Below are 25,058 nucleotides of genomic sequence, written 5' to 3'. Positions count from 1 at the left end.
CCTGGCTACTGCTCCCAGCTCCCAGACAGCCAGACCCACTTCTCTCAGGTGCCTTGGGTGGGCTGTACACAGTGGGGCTGCCGGCACCCCGGCCGCCAGACTGAGGCCTCGCTGCCCACGTTTCTCCCCTGACCGGGTGCTCCTCGCCCACCTGGGGTCACATCACAGGGCCCCCGGGGCCACGAGACCTGGGCCGGGATAGAATTAGTCCCCTGCATCCTCGGACCTGGCAGGACCTGCTGCGAGTCAGCTTCCTTCGCCGAGGAGCATTTACACTGTGGCTGCTGTAAGCCTGGCCGCAGTGCCCACCGTCTTGTGGGAGCTCTGACCCCCTGCTCTGCACCGGGGGAGGGGGCCCACCCGTCACCCTCCTGCAGAAGACGTGGAGGCTGTGCTGTCTGGCTCTTTGCTTCACTGTGAGGGAGCACCCTCCCTGGATCTCTGCCAGGCTGGGGTAGGGGTGTCCTGCTCTCTGCCCAGCCACAGGCCCTGGCTTGGGGCAAGGCTCGTCCCTGTGCTGAGGAAACACGGTGAAGGGGTTAGTCACGAACCAGCAGGACTGCCAAATTGAGGGAGAGCTTGTCTGTTCTTTTGGTTCCCTTTCCACACCGAGGAGGCAGGCTGGCAAGGTCTGGATGAAGCTCTAATTATTGGTCCCCCATCCATGGGACCCCAACTCAAGAAAGGGGCAGGCCAGACCCCTACCGCTCAGACGGGTCTACTCCCTGGACTCTACCCCATTCTGCCCCCCCTGCCCGGCCCCTCCAGCCCTGCCTGGCTCTCCTGGGCACCTCTGCAGCCGCCCCTCCCCACCTCCCCGCGTGGACTGCGGCAGCCCCGCCCCTGCCGGCGGGGGCAGGGAGCGAGGGTGACAGGGCGGAGGGTGGCCCAGCCGCCCGGCACTCTCCACGGGCTGGGCCGCGGCCCTCCATCCGTGCGCCCACAGAGCCCGCGGCTGCCCGCGACGCACCGCTCAGGAACACCGGCCACAAGGCTGGCCGCGCCCCCAAACGGTGCCCACCGCGCACAGGCCTCCACCCCTCCCCACCCCCCCGCAGTGCATCCCCCAGGACAGCGGCCAACGTCCCCGAGGGACAAAGTCCCCAGAACACCCTCGGAAGCCCCAGGCGCCCCCAATTGCCCGGCAAAGTGAGCACGGCCCTGCGACCGCCCCGACCCCCAGTCCCGCGCCCAGGTGCCCCCACCCCCGTCCCCGCTCTGCTGACACTGCGGCAGCGCGCGGGCGGGGCGCACCGGGGGCGGGGCCGGCGTGGGCCGCGGCGGGCGGCGCGGGGGGCGTTACCATGGCGGCCGTGCGCGCTTAGCCTTCCCGGCTCGCAGAGTCAGAGCCTGTGCGCGGAGCCGGAGGCCGGGGCCCCAAGGCCGCTGGGGGGGCGAGGCCAGGCGGGGGGCGCCGGCCTCGCGTAGATCTCGGGCGGCAGGTGCGCGCGGCGGCTCAGGCAGTGAGTGAGAGTACGGCGCCGCCGGCGGCGCACGGAGGATGCAGGCCATGGACCCTGCTGCGGCGGATTTTTACGAGGAGGACGGCAAAGACTTAGACTTCTACGACTTCGAGCCGCTCCCCACTCTGCCGGAGGACGAGGTGAGCCCCCGACCCGCGCTGGGACCCCCACCGTTCCCCACGGAGGGGTTCGCGGAGAGACCCCAGGCCCCCTGCCCCCGGGCCAGGTCCTGGCAGCGGGGGGATACCAAAGCCCTTCTCACCAGCAGCACCAGCCTTCAACGTTTTCCCCCAGAGGGGACAGGACCGGGGGATGCCACCTGGGACAGCAGCGGGTGGGCTGTCACTGAAGAAGTTGGCGCCCTGCGGGGGTGGGCTCCGGATTACGAATGTCGGGGGGGATGAGCGTGGGGGGCGCTTGCGGCAGGGCCCGAGCGCTGTATTCCTCCTTGCGGAGACCCTAGGAGGTCAGCGGAAGGCGCCAGCAGCAGAGCCCGGTCAGGCCAGACTGCTCAGGAGCTGGGGGCGGGGGAGGCCTCCATGACTGAGGGCTGATTCCTGCTCATAGAGGACAAAAGTGGCCTTCAGTCAGGAGCCCAAGTCCTGAGCCCCCAGCCAGGGTGCAGAGGGGCCAGGGTCTCTGTCACATGGGGCTTCTGGCCATTAACTGGGCCACTCTAACCGCGACTCTGTCAGAGACGCCTCCGCACCCGCCTGGGTTTGCCCCTGTAGCTCTGGCTTCCCCGTAGTGCCCCACAGACCGTGGGTTGGGGTCAAGTGAATAAACTCCGTGGCCCTTGAACAAGCCAGTCCCCGCCACACGAGAGGTGGCCCCCAGAGGACACAGCTGCTCCCAAGAAGACCCTCTAGTCTCGCAAGGCTGGGGGTCTGTGCAGGTGCCCTCCCAGCCCCTAGCAGGTACAGGCGCCCATCCGTGGGGTCTGCTGGCGCTGTTGCAGTGTTGCCCTCTAAATGACAAGACCCTCCACGTGCCCATCTGGTCAGGCCCACCAGCGAGGCAGACCCGGCCAGCCCCTCCTGGGCTAGAGGGGGTTCATAACAGCTGAAGCTGCGGTCTCCAGGTCCCTCGCCCTCAGCTGGCCCCTGCCCACTTCCCCAGCAGAGCTGGTTCTGAGGACAGAGGGGCTCATGCCCTAGAAGCAGTCCTTCTGGTGGCAGAGTCTGTTGAGGCTGCCGAGGCAGTGCCCCGGGGTGGGGGGGGGTGCTGCTTCAACCCCCCCCCCCACCCCGTGGCCTGGATTCGGCGTGAGAGAAGGCTGCGGAGAGGAAAGGCAAGGGAATAAAGAACCGTGTGGATATCTCCGTGACTTTGATGGAGCAAGAAAGGGTGCTCCCAGCCGTCAGCCTTCAAACGCTCCCCCCGGGAGGACGCGTTTCCAAAGTGTCTGTTGGGAGACTCACGTCCCCCCAGATCACTCTCCAGGGCAGACGCAGAGTATGTGCTTCTCCACGTGGGGCCTCTGCACTGGCTGCCCCCCCACTTCCAGGGCCTCCTCCGTGCCTGGCACACCGAGCCGGTGACTGATGCCAAATAAACAGGACAGGCAGAGCCGGGATTTGGACCCAAAGCCTCAATCCCGAGCCCACCGTCTGTCCTGCGGCCGTGCCCTGAGGCCTCCTCCTGGTAACAGTGTCCCCAGCGCCCCTCGGGGCTGGAGCGGCCCCCAGCCGTGCACAGTGCATGGGGCCGGGGGTCCCCATCACCCTGTGGCCATCACCTCCAGGTGAAGTGGGACGCCGCCTTTGTGGTAGCATCCAGCCGGGAAGCCCGGGGCTCCTCAAACTCCTCGCACCCTCCCTGGCGAGAGAGGCATTGCCTTTGGGTGTGTTCTCATGAAACAGGAGGAATGTCCCTGCTTCCTGCACACGTTGGGTGCGGTTGGTGTTGAAGGTTTTAAATCCCCGCCAGGGACATGTGACCGCCTGGTACAGCGTCGTGTAGTCAGGTTGTATCCGAAAAGCCATCCTGCGTGAGAGGAAGGAGGGCCATGCGGAGGAGCCCCCGGAGGGAACCGTGGCCAAGGACAGCGGGCAGCTTCCAGGGAGGGACGGTGGGTGCCAGACCCAGGACTGTACAAGCCACATGAGACACAGGCATTTGCTGGTTATACAGCTAATTATATCAACTGACCACGGTGAGCTCAGGAAATAGAACCCTGTGGACCCCACCCCGCAGGAGCCCCTGGAACGTCCATGCCCCGTTGTGACCCCAGAGAAAATCCAAATTGCTGGTGGACACGTGAGAAAACGTTTGACTTCATTATTATCAGGTAGCACAAAATACACCCGCGGCGAAAACCTTCCCACAAGCGCCAGGTTGGTGAGAACCGGAATGCTGGACGGTGGCCCGAGTCGGCGGGGAGCGGGTAACGGCCCTGCTCCTCTGCCAGGCTGTAGGGGGGATGGAGTGGACCAGCCTCTTTGGAAAACAGTCTGGCATCCGATAGTGGGTGGGGATGCCTGCACTTGTGTCCCAGCAACTTCAGTCTGGGCACCTGCCCCAGAGACACATGACCCATGGGCCAGAGACCCCCGGAGGGCGTGCTGAGGGGGCCGGCACCGCCCAGCAGGGTCCTGGAGGTCCCTGGCCACCTGCAGGCAGCCCCGCTGTGTCGGTACAAGCTAAGGCCGGGGTGCGGATCCGGCAGACCCCAGGGCATCTGCCAGGCCCCAGACTCCCCCAAGGGGTAAGGAGTCCAGCGGGGCATCTCCCCAGCATCTGTGGGCCGGGAGCTGGGCTGGGCCTGGGGATCTGAAAGCAGGTGGGGAGCATTTGAAATGCAGAATGACCCATGGGTCCTGCGGCCCCACGTGGCCCTGGCTCGCAGTCTGTGTCTGCGGGGCAGGAGCTCCCGCACGGCTGGCGTGTTGCCGTCACTGGACAGCGGCCCGTGGCAGGAAGCCAGCACTGCCCTGTAGGACCCAGACTGGCGACAGGGGCTGCCTTGGGAAGCCGCGTCCTCTTGCCTCCCAAGCCCCCCTCCCAGCCAGGATGGGGGTTGAGTCTGTGCCCACACAATTGCAAGGGGGGCCCTCTTTCCTGCCCTGGGTGGTCTCCCCCTCAGATCTCCCCCCAGAGCCCACCCAGGGAGCGCCTTGCTGGGCAGTAGTGAGGGGTGAGGTGCGAGCTCCAGTAGGCTTTCTGGGTCTGCCCGGAAGGCTGGCTCTATACCCAGGAGATGGAGCTGGCCGGCAATGACCAGGTCAGGCCACGTGGGCAGTGGCAGGAGGGAAGTCTCCCCAAGCCTGCCGCAGCCCCTGGTGGGTGCCCGGAGGCGAGGCTGGAGCACAGGCGTCTGGAGGAGCCTCGCTGGCTTTTCTGTGTGTAGCACGTCACCACACACACACACACACACACACAGACACACACACACACACACACACACACACACAGAAAAAAAAGGTCTGTCTCAGCCCGTGAAGCCCCTGCTAGCCTCCAGGCACCGTCCCCTTGAGTGTGGATCGGGGCCTCATGGCGTGAGGCTGAGGGCCCATGGGGTAATGAGCTGCCCCTCTGGGAAGAGCACAGGCTCCCATCTATCAGGGCTGGAATTTTGGGGCGGGTGGTGGACTGAGGGGTCCTAAATGGCCAACACCTGCTTCCCGGTCTCTCCATCTCCTTGTCTTTGGCCCATTAGCCAAGGCGGCCCAGCACCCCCGCCTGCCCTACTTGGGCCGTGGATTCAGGCAAGGAAGGGTCATTCTTCCTGCCTGGGCCAGAGCAGGATGGACCAGGGGGGCGGGCTGCGGGCCCCAGAGGGAGGTGACCGTGGGCACAGTGTCCGGGATCCGTCACCGTGTGGCAAGACCTGCCCTGGGAGTGTTGGGAGCCTGCAGCGTCCCTCAGTGCTGTCCCGGAACTTGCTTCAGCTGAATCCCACCTTCCCGTTGTAGCAGTGGGCTTTCAGAGGAGCTAAGACCGGTGAATGGAGGCGTTAGCCACACGGAAGCAGTGACTCAGGACCCATGGAAGTTACCCCACAGAGTCACGCAGAGAGTCCCCCCAGCAGGAGCTCCCCCCAGTAGGTGCTTTCCCCAGCGGGTGCTCCCCGTGAATGGGTGCAGGTCTCCAGCTTCCCCGAGGAGCTCCCACCTCACCAGGGCATCTTTCCGCTGGGCGGGGGCAGCAGAGGCCTGGGCCTGAGCAGGAAGCCGTGCCATGGTTCTGCCCTGGGCTCCCAGCTCCTGGCTACACAGCTGCGTGCCAACAGCCAGTGGAGAGTCAGCGAGGCCGCTGTAGGGGGACTGGCTCACTCACCCTCCTAAATAACCAAGCCATGGGGTCCTCAGGCTGTTCACTGTGCAGGCGTCTGTGTGTACGTGTGCGTGTGTGTGCGTGTGTGCACACGGTGCCCAGGTGTCTCTCTAACCAGGCCTTGCGGGCATCCCTGGGAGCCTCGGGCTCTCCTGAGTCGTGGGGGTCCTGGGTGGGGCAGAGAGGCCCCCAGGTGGAGCGAACCCGGGGAACCAGCCGGGAGATTTGGAAGCTGAGGTTTCTGGTTCATGAGCCTCTCAGCCGCCCCAGTCTAATCGTGTGCTCTGCTTTCTGCTATGCCCCGTCCACCCTCCTCCCACGGTCAGTACAACACGGGAGCCCAGCAAGGGCTCTCTGCTCTCGGAGCTGCCTTTTCCTCATCCATCTTAACCACCCCCCCACCAAGAGAAAGAGTTGGGAGGGCCCAGGAGGATGTCATTGAGCCCCTCCCTGAACTGAGAAGGAACAGATGTGGGATGAGCCTAGTCACACGGGAGGACCTGCCGCGTCCCCCTCCTGTGGCCCCCCCCCCGCCCCGCATACCGCACGCTGCTTGGCCAGACACACACACAGCGGCTCCCCACACTGCTGCTTTCGTTCTGGGTTTAAACCCTTCATCTCCTTTGCTGTGGTCAAGGCCCCTGTGCAGTACAGGTGGGAGAATTTCAAGGGCAGGAGATGGTAGGCTCCTTTTAGGACCCGGCAGCTTGGGTACCCGTGAGAACATCCTGTGTGCTGGAAGGATGGAGCAAGGAGGCTGGAGGGAGAGCTAGGTAGGGGGGCGGAAGCAGGGGCACCTCTCTTCTGTAGCACCCCCAACTCACCCCGACCCTCCTCCCTCTCACCCCGACCTCCACCCCCAACTCACCCCGACCTCCATCCACCCCCAACTCACCCCGACCCTCCTCCCTCTCACCCCGACCTCCACCCACACCTCTCCCTGAGTCTCCGCCCTGCCCTCCGAGTCGGGTGTCCAGGACCTTTCCTGACCCTCGGGCCTGCTCCCCCAGGCCCAGCTCCCAGCCTGGCTCCCTCAGTCCCCTCCCCTCCTTAGGCTGGAGGTGCCTGAACACGCAAATACACGGAGCTAACCAGGGTGTCAGACGGCCCAGAAAAGGGCTGTGAGTACAGGGCGTCTGATGTGTGAGCCTGTGCATTGTGTGCACGCATCGATGAACGTGTGTGTGCATATGTGACTCGCGTGAGTACGCGTGGGCACGTGTGTGGATGTGTGGGGTTTGCATGCCTGTGCACCGAAGTTAGTTATGTGTGAGAGCTGTGTGCACACACCGGACAGATTGTGTTAGCACGCTCCGTGCACACACGTGTGTGTGAGTGAGTGTGGGTGGCACGACCACAGCTGAGTCAGACCAGGAGGTGGAGCCCGCTGTGTGGGCGCCTCGGAGTCTAGCTGGGCAGGAGCCAGGCGACTGTGTCCTCCACGTGCACCGCTCGGGGCCGTTGTCCGGGCGGCTCTGCAGCCGCGGTGTCATGAGCGTGTTCTCGCGTGTCCCGTGACTGTCGTAGGCTCACGTCACGTTCATGGGCTGGCGGCTCCCCGCGCACGGCTGTGCCTTCATGGCAACAGCTCCGTCTTCCCTCACCTGCTCGCAAGCTGGAAAGGTGAGGCTCCCTGCGTGCCCACCGAGGTCTGTGTGCTGAGCCCGTGGGGCCGGGCCAACGGCGGGGGGCCGCACAGTCTGGGACGAAGGGCAGACTGGGCAAACACCTGCTCCAGCGGCAGCTGATGGTACGGCACATGCTCTGCGGCTCCTGACGTCCAGGAACCGTGGGATGTCGTCTGGTGGGGTTTTTTAAGACATTGCCGAAAACCTTGTTCCCGACATAGAATGAAACGTTGCGGCGTGGCGTCTGCTTCCCGGGAGCTGTCTGGACGTTGGGGGCTGCGGGGGCCTGTCCCCAGGCCCGCGGCCCCTCTGCCGGCGCCCGCAGCTCAGCCCAGGCCTGTCTTGCAGGAGAACGTGTCCCTGGCCGACATCCTCTCCCTGCGGGACAGCGGTCTCAGCGAGCGGGAGGCCTGGGCCGTGTGCCTGGAGTGCAGCCTGTCCATGAGGAGCGTCGCGCACTCGGCCATCTTCCAGACCCTGTGCATCACGCCCGACACCCTGGCCTTCAACACCAGCGGGAATGTGTGCTTCATGGAGCAGCTCAGCGGTGAGGCCTGGGCGGGCACCCGCAGGGGAACGTGAGCGCAGAGTCCAGCGGACGCGGGCCCTCCCTGGCCCGATGGTCCGGGAGCCGGGTTTCCATGGTAACCTGCTGGTACCTCCGCCCCTCCCCACCGTTGTGAGGCTCGGGATGCGCTGGTTCTCGCAGCTCCCCATCCCGGGAGAGCCTGGAGGCCTGTCTTCCCCAGTGACCCGGGTGGGGAGTAGTGGGAACGGAGGGTCGCCGTGTGACCCGGCGCCTTCTCTTCCCTTCCCAGACGACCCTGAGGGAGCCTTTGTCCCCCCGGAGTTCGATGTGACTGGGAACACCTTTGAGGTAAGTGGCAGCAGGTGGGCCAGTGCCCGGCCCCCCTCCTACCGTCACCTGGCGGCAGTGAGCGCCTGCAGTCGGCACGCCCACCTCTGTCCCCTCAGGTCCCCAGCGACTTGGCCGCAGCGATAGCCCGCGTCCGGCCACACGCTTCTCACTAAGGCGCGTAGCATGTTGTCTGAGTGCGAATTTACTATATTTAAGATGCTAAAAGCGCCTGAAATTACCGGTGGTGACTGACGGGGGTCACAGCTCCTCTGAGGGATTGGCAGGGGCAGCTCACGGCCCCAGAGAATCACCCACGAGAGTGAGAGGCAGCCACGCCTAGGACAAGGCCAAGGTCACCGAGGCCTCCGGGGCCCCTGGGCACCCCCAGTGCAGCGAGGTGGGCAGGGGGCCTAGAGAAGGGAGGGGGCCCGCTCATGCTGCTTTCACTTTCTAAAAAGAGTCTCCTGCTGTGTCTTAGCTTCTGGAACCTCCTTTTATGTGATTTCCCTAGACTCTTCCGCACTGGGTGTCATGGCCTTCGTGGGGGGAGGCCTGGTGGGGTCAGCGCTGCTCCCCGTGGCCTCCGTGTGTCCAGTGAGAGCTCCCAGCGGGCTGGCGGGGTCGCTTGCAGAGCAGGGCAACTCTTTCCTGCGGGGCTGCCTGAGGTGCGCTCCCACCACCGCCCAGAGACCCCTCACACCCCCTCCTGCGGGATCGGTTCCGCTGGGATTGCCAGGGGTTGCGCTCCTGTCGGTCAGGTGGTGGGGTGGGGACCCCCTCTGTGGGAGAGCCCATTTCCATCCAGTTGCTCAGCTTTTCTCCCTGTATTTTCGTCCGTTTTGTCAGGACTGCAAATGCCATGTCCACCGTGTGTCTCACTTCCTTAATGGCAGCGGTTCTCAAACTTTTTGGTTCTTGGAACCCTTTACACTCCTAAAAATCACTGAGTGCCCAAAGAGCTTTGTTTGTGTGAGTTATATCTGCCAGTACTCACTGTATTACAGGTTAAAACGGAGAAATGCATGAAAAGTCTACCTATTAATTAACTCAGTGACAACCGTAAACCCATTGCATGGTAGCACATATAAAATACTTCCGTGAGAAATGACAGTATCCCCTCCAAAAACACAGTGAGGAGAGTGGCATCGCTTTACGAGTTTGTAAATCTCTTGAATGCCCGGCTCAGCAGAGGCCTGGGTTCTCACGGCCTCGTCTGCGTCCAGTCTGCTGTGACAGCACAGGCCCGCGGCCCTGGCAGCCTCCACGGCCTGTTGCTGGGAAATTGTTTGGCCTCTGGAACCGCGCTTTGAGAAAAGCTGCCTGAAGCCCTCCTCTGATGGAAAATAATGTTTCTCATTTCTAATATAGTCCAAGTATTGGTGTTTTCTTTCACTGTGTTTTTTTGTGCCTTAAGAAACCTTGCCAGCCACAAGATCCAACAGATCTTTACTGACATTTTCTACCAAGAGTTTTAAAGTTTTGTTCTTCACATTTAATCCGCCTGAGGCTGCTTTTTTTTTTTAATATTTATTTATTTATTTGGCTGTGCCAGGTCTTTAGTTGCGGCAGGTCTTTTAGTTGCAGGATCTTTAGTTGCAGCATGTGGGATCTAGTTCCCTAAGCAGGGATCGAATCAAACCCAGGCCCCCGGCATTGGGAGCGTGGAGTCTTAACCACTGGACCTGCAGGCAGTCCCGAGGTGGATTTGTAATGTATGTGAGGCAGGGACCCAGGTTCCTTGTTTTTATGTGGACATAACCGGTGCTCCCAGCATTGGGAGCGTGGCGTCTTAACCACTGGACCTGCAGGCAGTCCCGAGGTGGATTTGTAATGTATGTGAGGCAGGGACCCAGGTTCATTGTTTTATGTGGATATAACCGGTGCATGTGAGGCAGGGACCCAGGTTCCTTGTTTTTATGTGGACATAACCGGTGCTCCCAGCATTGGGAGCGTGGAGTCTTAACCACTGGACCTGCAGGGCAGTCCCGAGGTGGATTTGTAATGTATGTGAGGCAGGGACCCAGGTTCATTGTTTTATGTGGATGTAACCGGTGTATGTGAGGCAGGGACCCAGGTTCATTGTTTTTATGTGGATATAACCGTTGCTCCCAGTTGTTAGTTGGTTGGCCCCGGTGCACGTCACCTAAGCCATATACACCCCAGTTTCAGACAAAAATGGGTCTGCTTCCCGGGCCTCTGCCCTAGTCCATAGCGGTCTGCCCACCGCTGCACTAAAGCTGCGTTTATTGACCGCAGCTCCGCCACGAGCCCAGCATCTCACAGCGAACGTGCCCGGTCCCTGTTCTTTTCAGAAGCGTTCTGACTATGCTCAACTCTTTATTCTTCCACATCAATTTGAGAATTAGTATCAAGTTCCAGGAAAAGCTCTGTTGGCGTTTTGACTAGAATGGCTCTGAATGTGTAGATGAGTTTGGGGAGAATTCATACGCCTATGGTATGTTATACGTGTTATACCTCTCCATTTATTTAGCTCTCATTTACTGTCTCAGTAACATTTGAAAACCTCTATTGTAAGTTTTACTTGGATATCCTTTACTAGTTTATTCCCAGGAATGAGATATTTTCTGACTCTATTCTAAATGGGTGGTCATCTTTCTAATTACATTTTTTTGCTTTTTGGGGCAAGTCTACAGAAATGCAGTTTGCTTTACCATCTTAATCTTACATCAGCCATCTTGGTAAATTCTTTTATTATTTCTGCTAACTTACAGAGTCTTTTAGTTTCTCTATTTAACTGATCAAATCACCAGCAGAAGATGGCAGGCAGTGTTGATGCCACTGTCCAAGGGCTTGCTGCCAGGTTCCCCTTCCAAGTGTCCTGAGCGGGCCTGGAGCATCGCTGTGACGGGGTCAGTGATTTCTCCACGATCCTAAGAGAGTCTTCCCACCTCCCCACCCTGGATGACATTTGCAGCGGCCCCCTGAAGTCCCCAGTGTGCCAGAGGGATGGAGTTCTATCAGGAAATGCTTCTGCATGCTTTGAAATGATCATTAAGATGTTAATATCTCCCTTTTTTATTTTCTAGCATTAAATCAACCTTTCCTACTTAGAGAAACCTAAGCTGGCTGTGTCCTATTTTTTCTTTACACCGTTGCATTTGATTGACTAATGCCTGCTTTGGGTCTCTGTGTATTTTTCTCGAGTGGACTGGTAGTTTTCCATTCTGTTGATGTTTTTTGTTTGTTTGTTTGTTTTGCGGTTCGCGGGCCTCTCACTGTTGCGGCCTCTCCCGTTGCGGAGCACAGGCTCCGGACACGCAGGCTCAGCGGCCATGGCTCACAGGCCCAGCCGCAACGCAGCATATGGGATCTTCCCAGGCCGGGGCACGAACCCGTGTCCCCTGCATCGGCAGGCGGACTCCCAACCACTGCACCACCAGGGAAGCCCTCTGTTGATGTTTTTGACTCGTGTGAGCCCTCAGGACTATGCTGGCTGTATGTAAGTGCCCCCGCTTCCTTTGCCGTGTGATAGTTTATGTAAGAATGGGATGGTCTGTTCCTTCAAAGTCTGGTCAAACTTACTTATGAAGCCATCTGTTTCCTTGGAGCAAAGATTTTTAATTGCTGCTCTATTTTTAATAATTATAGGATTTATCTGTTTTGTATTTCTTCTTGAGTCAGCTTCTTGGTAAACCATATGTTTCTAAAAATTTACCCATTGTTACCTGTGTTTTTAAAGTTGCAGGTGAGGTCCTTTCTGAATCACTGCGTCATCGTAGGTGCCCTGTTCCACTCCTTGGATAATTTATTTGTACTTTCTCTTGCCAGCCTTGCCGAGGGGGTGGGGTTATATATTTTCTTAGTTTTGTCAACAGAAATAATCAATAACAATTCATAACAGGAAAGGAAAGAGTGTTATGTGAGCCAAACTGAGGACTACAGCCTGAGAGACACAGGTTCAAGAGGCATTTGAACCGTGTTCCGCAGGCTGCAGAATGGGGGAGGCTTGTAAAGGCCAAATCCACAGAATTCCTGAAGCTGTTTGTCAGGAATCAGGATTGGAGCTGCAAGAAGTAAGGGTGCTGGCTCAGCACGATTGGCTGGGGTCTGAAATGGTAGCGTAGTTACCAGGAGAGACTTGAGACCTAAGGCTGTGGGTGGCAGCTGCTGGCAAATACTGTTTTGAGAGCGGCCGGTGGCGTCATTGAGTCTGAGAGGGTCCCGAATTCAAGTTCTCAGGGATGCAGGAATGTGTCTAAAACCACATCCACAGCAGCCACCCGGCTCCATCCTGGATGCCTGAACCACAGTTACTCCATTTCGATTTTTAAATATATCCTTTTCTTTAATGTTAAAGCAGTTGTACAATGCGTGTTCAGCAGGCCTTAAGACAGGCTGCTCTAGATGAATGGATAAGGAAGATGTGATATATGTATATATGTGATACACACACACACACACACACACACACACACACACACACACACACAATGGAATACTACTCAGCCATAAAAAAGAATAAAATAATGTCCTTTGCAGCAACATGGATGGACCTAGAGATTATCAGGCTAAATGAAGTACATCAGAAGGAGAAAGACAAATACCGTATGATATCACTTATGTGTGAAATCTAAAATATGACACAAATGAGCTTTACAAAACAGAAACAGACACACAGACATAGAAAACAGACTTGTGGTTGCCAAAGGGGAGGCGGGTAAGGGAGGGGTGGATTGGGTTTGGGATTAACAGATGCAAGCTATTATATACAGGATGGATAAACAACAAGGTCCTACTGTATAGCACAGGGAACTATATCCAATATCCTGTGATAAACCATAATGAAAAGAATACGAAAAAGAATATATATATGTATAACTGAGTCTCTTTGCTGTACAGCAGAAATTAACACAACAATATAAATCAACTGTACTTCAATAAAATAAAACTTTTAGAAAGACGGGCTGCACGTGAGTGCAGCTAACACGGCAGCAGCGAGCACACAATGATTTGCCCCCAGAAGGACTTGCCGGGCCTCCTCTCTGCACCAGTCAAGTCCACCACCTTCCAGAAGCCTTCCCAACCGGTGGATCCCGTGGGGATTTCTCCTCCCTGATGTCCTGTAGCCCTGATCTCCTTAGCAGCCCTTCGTGTAGTGAATGTCAATAATGAGTGTCATCATTGTTATTAATATTATTAAATGACTGTTACTCCCTTTGCCCTCCTGGAGCACAGGGACATGTATCTTAAAACAAAACAAAACGAAAAAAAGACGGGCTGCTCTGACCAGCACAAAGTTCAAGCCAAATCACATACGAGCCAAAGCGACTTCCCCAAACCTCCATACGTGGAAGTTTCTTCCAACAGCTTTTCAAAGAGCCCACCTTGTATGGTGTGAGGTCTCCTGTCCTGTCTTGGTTTCTTCTTCTCCATCAATTCTGCTCTTATGTTCCAGTCTCTTTCTTCTTGTACTTGTTTCGAGTTTAGTGAGTTTTCCTAACTTGAGTTGGACACACAACTCATCAGTCTGAGCTTTTCTTCTTTCCTAATATTAGGGTCAACACCTAAAGCTAAGAATTTCCCTCCGAACACGAGTTTTGCCACTCGGCATATGCGGTATCATTCACTTCTAGGTGTTTCTTTATTTTGTTAAAAAAAGACTTTTTGATGTGGACCATTTTTAAAGTCTTTATTGAATTTGTTACGATATTGCTTCTGTTTTATGTTTTGGTTTTTTCGCTGCGAGGCATGTGGGATCCTAGCTCCCAACCAGGGATCAAACCCACACCCGCTGTGTTGGAAGGCGAAGTCTTAACCACTGGACCACCAGGGAAGTCCGTCTCCGTGTTTCTTGATTTCCATTGGGATTTCTTCTGAAAGAATGGGCTGGGTGTTTCTTGTTTTTACTGTGATGCAGGCAGACCTCACTTTCTTGCACTTCACTTTATTGTGTTTTGCAGATACTGCATTTTTTACAAACTGAAGGTTTGTGGCCGCCCTGCCTTGAGCACGTCTGTCGGTGCTGTTTTCCCAGCTGCATTTGTTCACTTCGTATCTCGTCACGTTTGGGGACTTTTCACGATACGTCAAGCGTTATAATTATTAGCTTTGTCCTGGTTGTCCGTGATCTGTCATCCACTCACTGCCCTCCCCAGTCCCTTCCTTGGCCTCCCTGATCCTCGAGACACAACAGTATTGAAATCAGGCCAATCAGTAACCCTGCAATGGCCTCTAAGGGTTCAGGTGAAAGGCAGAGCCACAGGTCCCTCCCCGCGCGTTGGGCCATTCGGGTCTTCTTTCGCTTTGTCGCTTTTCCTCTTTTGCCGAGTTGTCTGCTCCTTACTCTGAGGTGTAGACGGCACTGTACCCCTCCCTTTGCAGAGAAAGCGAGTCCAGCAACGGAAGGGAGCCGCCATCCACTCTCCAAGTGACAGAGCTCCCTGGGTGGAGGGGCTTTCCCGGGGCAGGGACCCCACCTGCTGCAGGGTGTAGGGACAGGCAGGCCCACGACAGGGAGGGAGGAGTGATGGTGGTCCACGCTCAGGGGGCAGGGAGAGACTGTCCTTAGCGGGAGGGAAGGGGGCTCCCCCTTCCTTTTTAATGCTTCCTGTCCCTGGAATCTTCCTATCATGACAAGTTTTCTTCTCTGAGTCGCCATAATTCCTAGCGGGTGGTTGGTGACTTTCCCTGTTGCTCCTCCCATGGGGCAAGCAGGTCCTTCTCGCCTCACACCTGTGTCAGCACGGGCGCCCCGATCCCGGTGTTGGCACCGCCCATGATTCTGGGGTCCCCGCTCGGTGTTCAGATGGCAGCAGAGCAGGTGGGATCCTGCCTCATGGGCCGTGGTCCACCGGGGCACGGACTTGATGCGAGTACGGTTCACAGGATCACCACTAGGGGGCTTCCAAGACAGGAATTAAAGGCGGAAAGACCTCGAGGGCCAAAGACGCTGGTGCTGGCCAGTGTGTAGTGGACAGTGTCATCTGACAGCCAATGAGAAGTTTGTTTGCTGAGTTATTTTCAAACTAAAAGAGATGGATGGATAGATGAAGGTGGACAGAGGCAGAAAGATATAGATACGGATACAAAGAAAAGTAGGAAGGAAGGGAGGGAGGAAGGAAAAGTAAATGTGGGTGGCAGATGGAGAGGGAATGGACAGATGGATGGATGGATGCACGTGTGGGAGGGTAGACGGGCACCAGTGTTCCTGGAGGGACGACAGGGCGTGGACAGCAGGAGCAGGTACCCTGGGCAGAGCCACATCTCACCCTCAGGGCTGTGACTTGCTGGGGACCTCACTGCTGCGGCCTAGCCTGGGCTAGTAGGATCTGCCTTTCCTTCCACCCGCAGCACCCAGCAGGGCTCCCAAACCAAGGCGTCTGCCTGAGTCTGTGCAGCAGCTTGACCTACTTTTGGCCCCTTCAGGAAGCCCTGGGTGCTGGCTCCGTGGGGACCCAGATGGAGGCCCCTGGGTGCAGAGGGCGAGGTCAGCGTGTGAGGTGGGGAGCGGGTTGCCGTCCACCTGGGGACCAGGGCGGGGGTGCCAGTGTCTCCCGTGAGAGGCTGGCGGCGGCCCAGGGGCCCGGCCTCGTGCACAGGGAGAGCGGACAGACTCCGGGCCATCAGGGTGGGCACCAGCCGTGTTCACAGGGCCCCGAGCGGGTAGCCGGACACCCTCCTGAGCAGGCTGGCGTTGTCTGTAGGTGACGAGATTGTGGGCCTGAGAGGTCAGTGGCTTCAGTGGAAAATGATAGAATAAAAGACTGCAGAGGTCAGCGGAAGGCAAGATACATCCCCCAAAGTACGTAGCTTTCCTTTGTGTTGGTAGTTACCAGTTCGAGAGGAAATGGAAAATGTCCCACGTATAACAGCCATGACCACAGAGAGCCCGGGAGTGAACATGGCAGGAAGGGTTGAAAGTGCACAGCAAACCACTTTTCTAAAGATGAAAAAACAAGGCACGAGAAAATGAGGAGATGGACCCTGTCCCGACACTATTTTTTCCAGCTTTACTGCGACAAAGCTGACGTTCAATGTTGTGTAAGTTCAGGGCCTACAGCCTAATGATTTGATACACTTAACATATTTCAAAACTGTTTCCTAACACCTGCACCACTAATTACCATTGGTTTTGGTGGTGAGAACATTAAAGGTCTACTCTCTTAGGAACTTTGAAGTATACAGTACAGTATTGTTGACTGGAGCCACCACCTGTGCATTAGATGCCAAGAACCTATTCGTCTCATAACTGGAAGTTTGTGCCCTTTGGCCGGTGTCTTCTCATTCCCTGCCGCCCACAGGCCCCTGGCAACCTCCATTCTACTCTCTGTTTCTATGAGTTCGGTTTTTTAGATTCTGCGTGTAAGTGAGATCATACAGTGTGTCTTTCTCTGTCTGACTTATTTCACTTAGCATAATGCCCTCAACGACCATCCTTGTTCCTTGCAGCTGAGTAATATTCCATTGTGTATATAGACCACATTTGCTTTATCCATTCACCCAAAGACACGTAGATTGTTTCCATGTCTTGGCTTTTGTGAATAATGCTGCAGTGAACATGGGGCTGCAGATATCTCTTCGAGAGCCTGATTTCATTTCCTTCGGACATACACACAGAAGTGGGATTGCTGGGTCATATGGAGGTTCTATTTTTATTTTTTTGAGGAACCTCCACGTTGTTTTCCACAGTGACCGCACCAATTTACACTCCCACCAACAGTGCACAAGGGTTCCCTTTTCTCCACATTCTCACCAACACTTGTTATCTCTTGTCTTTTTGATAACAGCCATTCTAACAGGTGTGAGATGACAGCTCATTTTAATTTTGATTTGCATTTCCCTGATGATTAGTGACTTTGAGCATCTTTTCATGTACCAGTTAGTTATTTGTGTGTCTTCCTGGGAAAATGTTTATTCAGTTGCTCTGCCCATTTTTTTAAAATAGCATCTTTTTTAAAAAAATTATTTATTTATTTGGCTGTGCCGGGTCTTAGTCGCAGCACGTAGGCTCTGACCATTAGGAGCATGGAGTCTTAGCCACTGGGCCACCAGGGAAATCTCCCTCTGCCCATTTTTTTTTTTAAATAAATTTATTTGTTTATTTATTTTTGGCTGCATTGGGTCTTCGCTGCTGCGCACGGGCTTTCTCTAGCTGTGGCGAGTGGGGGCTACTCTTCGTTGCGGTGCGTGGGCTTCTCGCTGTGGTGGCTTCTCTTGTTGCAGAGCACGGGCTTTAGGCGCACGGGCTCAGTAGTTGCAGCACGTGGGCTCAGTCGTTGTGGCTCGCGGGCTCTAGAGCGCAGGCTCAGTAGTTGCGGCACACGGGCTTAGTTGCTCTGCAGCATGTGGGATCTTCCCGGACCAGGGCTCGAACCAGTGTCCCCTGCATTGGCAGGTGGATTCTTAACCACTGCGCCACCAGGGAAGTCCCTCTGCCCATTTTTTAATCAGATTATTTTGTTGCTCTTGAGTTGTGTGAGTTCTTTATCTACTTCAGATATTAACCCCCTATGAACCACCTCTGAGGTAAACGGTTTGCAAATATTTTCTCCCATAGGTTGCCTTTTCACGTTGTTAATTGTTCTTACGCAGAAGCTTTTTAGTTTGATGTAATTCCATTTATTTGTTTTCTCTTTTGGTGCTTGTGCTTGTGGTGTTATGTCCAAAAAAATCATTGCCAAGACCAATGTCAGGGAGCTTTCCCCCTATGTTTTCTTCTATGATTTCCATGGTTTTCAGGTCTTATGTTTAATTCTTTAATCCATTATGAGTTAGTTTTTGTGTGTGGTGTAACATACAGGTCCAGTTTCATTCTTTTGCATGTGGCTGTCCAGTTTTCCCGATATCATTTATTGTAGAGACTGCCCTTTCACAGTAAGGGTTCTTTGCTTCCTTGTCAAATACTAGTTGACTGTATAGGCGTGGTTTTATTTCTGGGCTCTCAGTTCTGTTCCATGTGATGGTTTTTATGCCAGTACCGTACTGGTTTGATTACTAGAGCTGTGTAATACACACACCAGGAACTGTGATGCCTCCAGCTTTGCTCTTTCTCAGGATTGCTTTGGCTATTTGCAGTCTTTTGTGGTTCCATACAAACTTTTTGATTTTTTTTTTTTTCTATTTCTATGAAAATGCCATAGGAATATTGATAGAAATTGCATTCAGTCTATAGATGGCTTTGAGTAGGATGGACATTTTAACAATATTAATTCTTCTGATCCATGAACACAGGATATCATTCCAGTTATTTGTGTCTTCAACTTCTTTCATCAAAGTCTTATTCTTTGCAATATACATATCTTTCACCTACTTGGTTATATTTATGCCTAAATATTTTATTGTTTTTCCTAAATATTCTATTGTTTTTGATGCTATTGTGAGTGTGATTATTTTCTTTATTTCTTTTTTAGATATTTCATTGTTAGTGTATAAAAATGTAACTGATTTATGCATGCCGGTTTTGTATCCTGAAATTTTACTGAATTTGTTGTTACTAAAAGATTTTTGGTGGCATCTAAGATTTTCTATATATAAGATCATATCATGTGCAAATAGAGACAATTTTATTTCTTCCCTTCTAGTTTGGTTGCCTTTTATTTATTTTTCTTGCCTAATTGCTCTGGCTAGAACTTCCAGTGTGTTGAAAAGCAATGATGAGAGTGGGCATCCTTGTCTTGTTCTGATCTTAAAGGAAAAGATTTCAACCTTTCACCATTGAGTATGATGTTAGCTGTGAGCTTGTAATATGTGGCCTTTGTTATGTTGAGGTACATCCCTTCTATACCCAGTTCATTGAGAGTTTTTACCATGAAAGGATGCTGAATTTTGCCAAATGCTTTTTTCTGCTTCTATTGAGATGATCATATGATTTTTATGTTTTATTCTATTAACATGGTGACTCACAGTTACTGATTTGTGTATATTGACCCATTTTTCATCTTAGGGCCAAATCCCCCTTGACCATGGTATATGATCCTTTTAATTACTTTTGAATTTAGTTTGCTAATACTTTGTTGAGGATTTTCACATCTATATTCATCAGGGATATTGGTCTATAGTTTTCTTGTACTGTTCTTATCTGGTTTTGATGTCAGGGTAATGCTGGCCTCATAAAATGAGTTTGGGAGTGTTCCCTCTTCTTCAATTTTTGGAAGAATTTAGGAAGGATTGGTATTAATTCTTTAAATAAATGTTAGTAGAATTCACCAGTGAAATCATCTAGTCCTGGGCTTTTCTTTGTTGGGAGGTTTTTGATTACTGATTCGATCTCCTTACTAGTAATAGTTTGTTCAGATTATCTATTTCTTCGTGATTCAGTTTTGGTAGGTTGTAGGTTTCTAGGAATTCATCTATTTTTTTCTAGGCTATCCAAGTTGTTGGCATATAAATAGTGGTCTCTTATGATCCTTTGTGTTTCTGTGGTATCAGGTGTAATGTCTCGTCCCTCATTTGTGATTTTATTTGAGTCCTCTCTTTTTTTCCCTAGTTAGTCTAGCTAAAGGGTCAACAACCAGGACAGAGGTTTGTCTGCCTCTCACCTGACACACAGCTGGGCAAGACTCCTGCCAGGTCCCTTGGCATATGTTGCTGGATCCCACAGCTCCCACAAAGGAAATTTTGTCCGCAGATGGATGCCAAATTGTTGTTGAGGGGGATACAATCTAGGGACAGCCATCTTGCTGGCATCCAAGTATTTCATCTTGTATGACGTTGGTCCTTCCCAAATTCTGCCACGTCAGTGCTGTTACAATAAAATTCTAACCTTTTGGTTTTTTTTTTTTTTAATGGGAATGGGGGAACCTATATATATATATATTTTTTTAACCCTGACAAATGTGAAAATAATCAAACATTTTTGGGAAAGAAATGGAGGACCATTTGTCCACCAGGTATGAAAATGCACTCTGGGGAATTCCCTGGCAGTCCAGTGGTTAAGACTTGGCGCTTTCACTCCGATCCCAAGTTGGGGAACTAAGGTCCCACAAGCCACACGGCTCAGCAAAACAGAAAGAAAGAAAGAAAGAAACAGAGAGAGAGAGAGAGAGAGAGAGAGAGAGAAATAAAGAAAGAAAGGAAAGAAAGGAAAGAAAGAAAGAAAGAAAATGCACTCTGAAGCTACCATAATTAAAATAGCACAGTAGCACAGTCTGGACAGAGGGAGAGATACAGAGTAAGAGGAGGGGAGGCCAGCCGAGCCTGGAGCCCCGGGGAGCTGAGGGCAGCAGGACGAGGGTTCAGGGTGGACAGAGGGTGGGCTCTTCTTTAACAGTGTGGGAGATGGAGGTGGCTCTCCATCAGGAAGGAGCCAAAACCAGATCCCTGCAGCGTGCCAGCTCACAGGTACAACCCACAGGGATTAGAGCTAGATGCTTTCAAATTATAGAAGTATTGGAAAAAGCAGAAGTAAGCTGTTTTTATTGTCGTGGGCTAGGGAAGGTCCTCTTAAGAAGGCAATAAAAAAATTATCCAGTTTCACAAATTAAACATTAGAATTTTTGAATGTCAAAAGACACATGAAAAAGTTGAAACATAAGTGACAGAATATACGTGTGACACACAGACCAGGGATCAGCCCCTTCGTGTGCCAAGAATGCACTCAAAACAGGCAACAGCTCAGCAGACAAATTAGCAAAGTCCACGAATGGGCATAAAGAGGAAAATTTTAAACAGTGAATAGAGTTGAACAGATGCTTGGTCTCATTCACGGTCACAGAAACGCAGGTTAGCCCGAGACACTGAGCTTGGGGAAGCTGCAGAGGCCGCGAGCTGGAAGGGGGAGGCGGTCTGACCCACACACACACGCACAGACACACGCACACGGCTGGGCCGGTGACTCACAAGGGAAGCTCCTCAGCAGCTCCGAAAACTGCAAATGGAACGGATGTAGCCCAGATTGTAGCCCCACTTGCGGGGCCTGAGGCCTCGTGAACACACTGTGGATGCAGAGACGTCCACGTGAGGACGGCCACTGCAGCGCTGGTCACACAGCAAAACACAGGAACTGCCCTGAGTGGCGAGGGGCGGACCCCCACGTGCCCAGCTCCTGAGACAGACGCTGGCAGGGAGGTGGGTCAGGAGGGCACGTCTCAGCCAGGCGGCCAGTGGAAACCAGACAGCCCTAGAACAACAGCAGGAGCCGGTGGTCCCAGACTTCCCCACAGACCAGGACGGTGGGGTCTGAGGGTCATGTGAGGAGGCAGGGCAAGACGTCCCTGACAGGACCCCACCACTCAGCCATGCTGAGGCTGGCCCTGGCTAGGTGTTGACCCTGGACCAGAGTGGGCCCAGGGCTGGAGGTGGGGGACTCACTGGTTGGGGAGGGGAGAGCACCAGGGCAGGGAGGTGGGGAGAGCCGGCCTCTGGGGGCCCGGCCTCTACTCCTGAGCTGTGTGACCCACCTCTCTGGAGTCACATGGCCCAGGGCCCCCACCAGCTCCTCCTGGCCCAGCTGTGTGGCCCCGGCAGGTTCCTGAACCTCTCTGGTCTCAGCTTCCTGTGAGTGAAGCGGGGATGATGAAGCCCCACGTGCACGGTCCTGAGATGAGGCGAGAAGCCCAGATGGTGTTGGAGGACACCTGGCCGCAGGGGTCGGCAGCCCCTCCAGGACCTGAGGGCTGAGGCCTGCCCTGTGAGCCTGTCCCAGCGGGCATGGGGTGAAGAGCCCCACTCTCACAGGGGAAAACCCTGACTTCCAAACTGCAAGAAACCTTCCTTTCCTCCTCCTCAAATCGGTTTTTGAAGCATACACTTGAAAAAGAAAAGGCTGGCCCTTTGAAGACAGGGCCTGTGCCAGGCGAGGGCCTGTGCCAGGGAGGTGGGCTGGGGCTGGTGGCGCGGGGCCAGCACAGACCCCAGGCCCGGGAGCATGGGGGTGGCCCGGGGCCAGGAGAATCGCCGCGCTGGGGGCAGGGGAGGCGGCCCTGTAAAGCGCAGGTGCTCCTGGCCCAGAGGAGCAGCGGCTGCCTGGGGACAGGTGCTGCCCGGGAGGCTGCGAGGCCCTGCCCCACGCCCAGTGGGCTCTCTGGTGCTGCCGCAGGCCCACATCTACTCTCTGGGGGCCACGCTGAAGGCAGCCCTCGACTATGTGACGGAGCCTGAGCCCCAGCCCAGGCTGAGCCGGGAGCTGGAAGCGCTGCTGGGCCAGATGCAGGCCGAGGACCCCCGGGACCGGCCCGACCTGCAGGTAGGCGCGAAGGCAGCCCCCGCTTCCCCCAGGCGCGGCCCTGCGCCCCACGCGCCCCCAGCCAGCGCGCACGCACAGCCAGCGCGCACACGTGGGCCCCCACCCGCCCATCACCCGGGCTCCTTACTTCTTTACTCTGCATTTTTGCGATGAACGGCATGCATTATAACCATCACGGGCAGGACAGAATCCGCTGGTTTCACAAAGCAGATTCTGTCCCACGGGGATCATGTAGCTCAGGACGCCCCGCTTCGTGATCCCGGCGCCTCGAGCGGCGGCGAGGGGGCGACGGGGGCTGGGGCGGGGCTGAGCGCTGGCTCCGGTCACAGAGCATCATCGCACTGTGCGAGGAGAAGATGCAGCTCACGTCCTCCTGCCGCCTGTGCCAGAGCCTCTCGGCTGCCGGGAGGAGGGTGCTCTCCATCGAGTCCTTCGGGGCGTTTCAAGGTAAGCACACAGGTGGACGAGCCTGCCCACACGCCCAGGCATGTGCACGCCCTCACATATGCACACAAGCATTAACACGATCACGTACACACACGTTCGCACCAGCGTGCTCACCGTGTACGCCACCCACGCTGACATGCACACGGATGCAGAGAGATCACATGTGCTCCCACAGCACACATGGGAACATACAAGCATGTGCAAACTCGGACACACCTATTTAGACTATTAACTCACACAGTGAGCACACCCCCCGTTTCCCACACGCACAAACACGTCTGCAAGCGTGCACACACTTACACGCTCTGACCCACAATTGGAGGTGAGAGGCAGGTCATATGGGAAGTGACTGCCCTCAGGACTGGTCACCTCTGTCCTCTTCTGTGGGCGTTGGGGACATGGACACAGCACCGCCAGTCTGGTGGCCACTTACTTCCTGGCCACACAAGCTGTTGCTGAAGCATCTGGGATTTTCATGGCTCACAAGGCATAATCTTGGGTGGCATTTTGAACAAATGCCAACGTCTGCTCTGCGCTGTGCTCGCAGCAGGGAGCCTGGAGGGTCCTGAGGGGAGGTGTGGAGCCTCTGGGGGTGGCAGGGCCCCTCCCCCAGCCAAGCAAGCGGCATTTCCCACCACGTTGGCGTTTGTGACACTGCAGCACCAGGCCCGCTGGCAGCTCTAACATCGGGGAGGGCGTTAACACTGAGAGCAGAGGCTCCGCTGAGGGGGCCGCAGGCCACTGGGAGGGGAGGGCGTGTGTCTCGAGGGGTTCACACAGACACGTGTGTGGAAGATTGTACGTCAGGACGAGCTGGGGCTGCTGCCGGATTTAATTTATTCCTTTGGGGAGTATCACTTGTGTAACCGTAATAGCAAAACCATGTGCTTTTTGGATGAGCTAATTAGACAGGCCTTAGGAAACCCCTTCGGGAAGCTCATCCTGGATTGGGTGGCGGGGGGGACCGAGAGCCTTTCGGAGACTCAGTACTTAGCCAAGATGGTGTGATTAAGGAAGCAGATGAGGACGTTTCTGGGCCAGTCCTGAGGGAAGGGGTGGGGGGCCTGGGAGGCCCCGTGCTCTCTGTGATGGGTGGGGGTCCAGGGGTCCTGCAGGAGTGGGTGCCTTGGTGGCCGTGAGCGTGGGGATTGCAGGGGGAGGTCCATCCTGGCCGTGGCCCTCGGCTGTAATCACGTCTTGCTTTTGCCCAGATGTCAGTGAGATCACCTGGAGGGAGAGACTGGCTCCAAAAAGTGTGGGGCCCAAGAGGCAGCCAGGGGACCGCTCCGCGGACCCAGCGGCCCTGCCTGCCCTGGAGGGCCAGCCCCCGAGCCCCGCCAGAGAAAGCCTGGAGCACCCGGGGACCCCGCCCTCCAAGGCTCTGCTGTCAGCCCCTGTGAAAAACGGAGAAAGCCCGGGCCAGGAGGGGCTGGCCCCCGAGAGGCTGGCCTGCCTCCTCCTGGACGCCCAGCGGCCCCTGGGGGACCCGGACAGAGGCTTCCTGGAGAGGAGCCGCCTGAGGAAGGTGCAGACGCTGCCCCGGCTCCCGCCCTGCAGCCCCGAGGCCGGCGCCCTCTGCCTGTCGCTGACCAGCACGAAAACCCAGCCACGGGCACCAGAATTCTTCCCTCCAGACCCCAAGAAGCCCTTTCCGGAGGGGAAAAATGGCCTTACCAGCTCCCAGGCACAGCCCGAATCCAGTCTGTGGCCGGAGCGAGACGCCGAGCTCCGGCGCATTGGGGACAGGGGGGCGCATGGCCGGGGCCCTGCAGAGGAAAGCCCCCCGCCCGGTTCCAAGGGCCCTCGCGATGCCGGCAGAGACCCAGGGACTCCTGAGCCTGATGACGGGACTGCGGACAGAGCCGGGGAGCCGGGCGGAGCAGCCCTGGAGCAGGTGGGTGACCGTGGCCCGCGTGGCCCGGGAGGGGCCTGCGTGCACACGCACCGCGCACGCGCTCCCTCCGCAGGCGCGGGCTCTTGAGTACGAAGTAAGTCGCTCCCCTAAGGTGGGTGCCTGTGAGCATCCCGGGACGAAGTCACCTGGGGTTCGGTGGCCCGAACACACGTGTGTCTGTGCAGCAGTGCTGACTCCACCAGCTTCATTCCCACCATGCTTTGCTGACCCAGAGGTCAAAGGGGAGGGCAGACTCTGAGTTACATTTTTATTCATATCCTGATAAGCACCTGAGGGTAATTTACTTGAAAAATGTGGTTACTTTAAAATGAAAGCCCATCCTGGAGAC

The 25,058-nt window shown here is 55.5% G+C and overlaps 1 protein-coding gene across 1 annotated transcript in view; it reads left to right on the top strand.

Moving 5' to 3' along the window:
• Positions 1-1,501: 1,501 nt before the first annotated feature.
• The window catches only part of KNDC1 (kinase non-catalytic C-lobe domain containing 1), a 57,755-nt gene continuing 34,198 nt past the window's right edge, over positions 1,502-25,058 (top strand). Inside the window, exons 1-6 of the mRNA XM_024762097.1 lie at positions 1,502-1,603; positions 7,715-7,913; positions 8,185-8,243; positions 22,222-22,368; positions 22,698-22,815; positions 24,027-24,709. Coding sequence (XP_024617865.1) covers positions 1,502-1,603; positions 7,715-7,913; positions 8,185-8,243; positions 22,222-22,368; positions 22,698-22,815; positions 24,027-24,709 — 1,308 coding nt within the window. The remainder of the gene's footprint in view (positions 1,604-7,714; positions 7,914-8,184; positions 8,244-22,221; positions 22,369-22,697; positions 22,816-24,026; positions 24,710-25,058) is intronic.

Source organism: Neophocaena asiaeorientalis, unplaced genomic scaffold (genome assembly GCF_003031525.2).
Source record: "Neophocaena asiaeorientalis asiaeorientalis breed wild unplaced genomic scaffold, Neophocaena_asiaeorientalis_V1.1 scaffold356, whole genome shotgun sequence".
In the NCBI taxonomy this organism is placed as follows: domain Eukaryota; kingdom Metazoa; phylum Chordata; class Mammalia; order Artiodactyla; family Phocoenidae; genus Neophocaena; species Neophocaena asiaeorientalis.
This window is presented reverse-complemented; position numbering and strand designations above follow the sequence as displayed.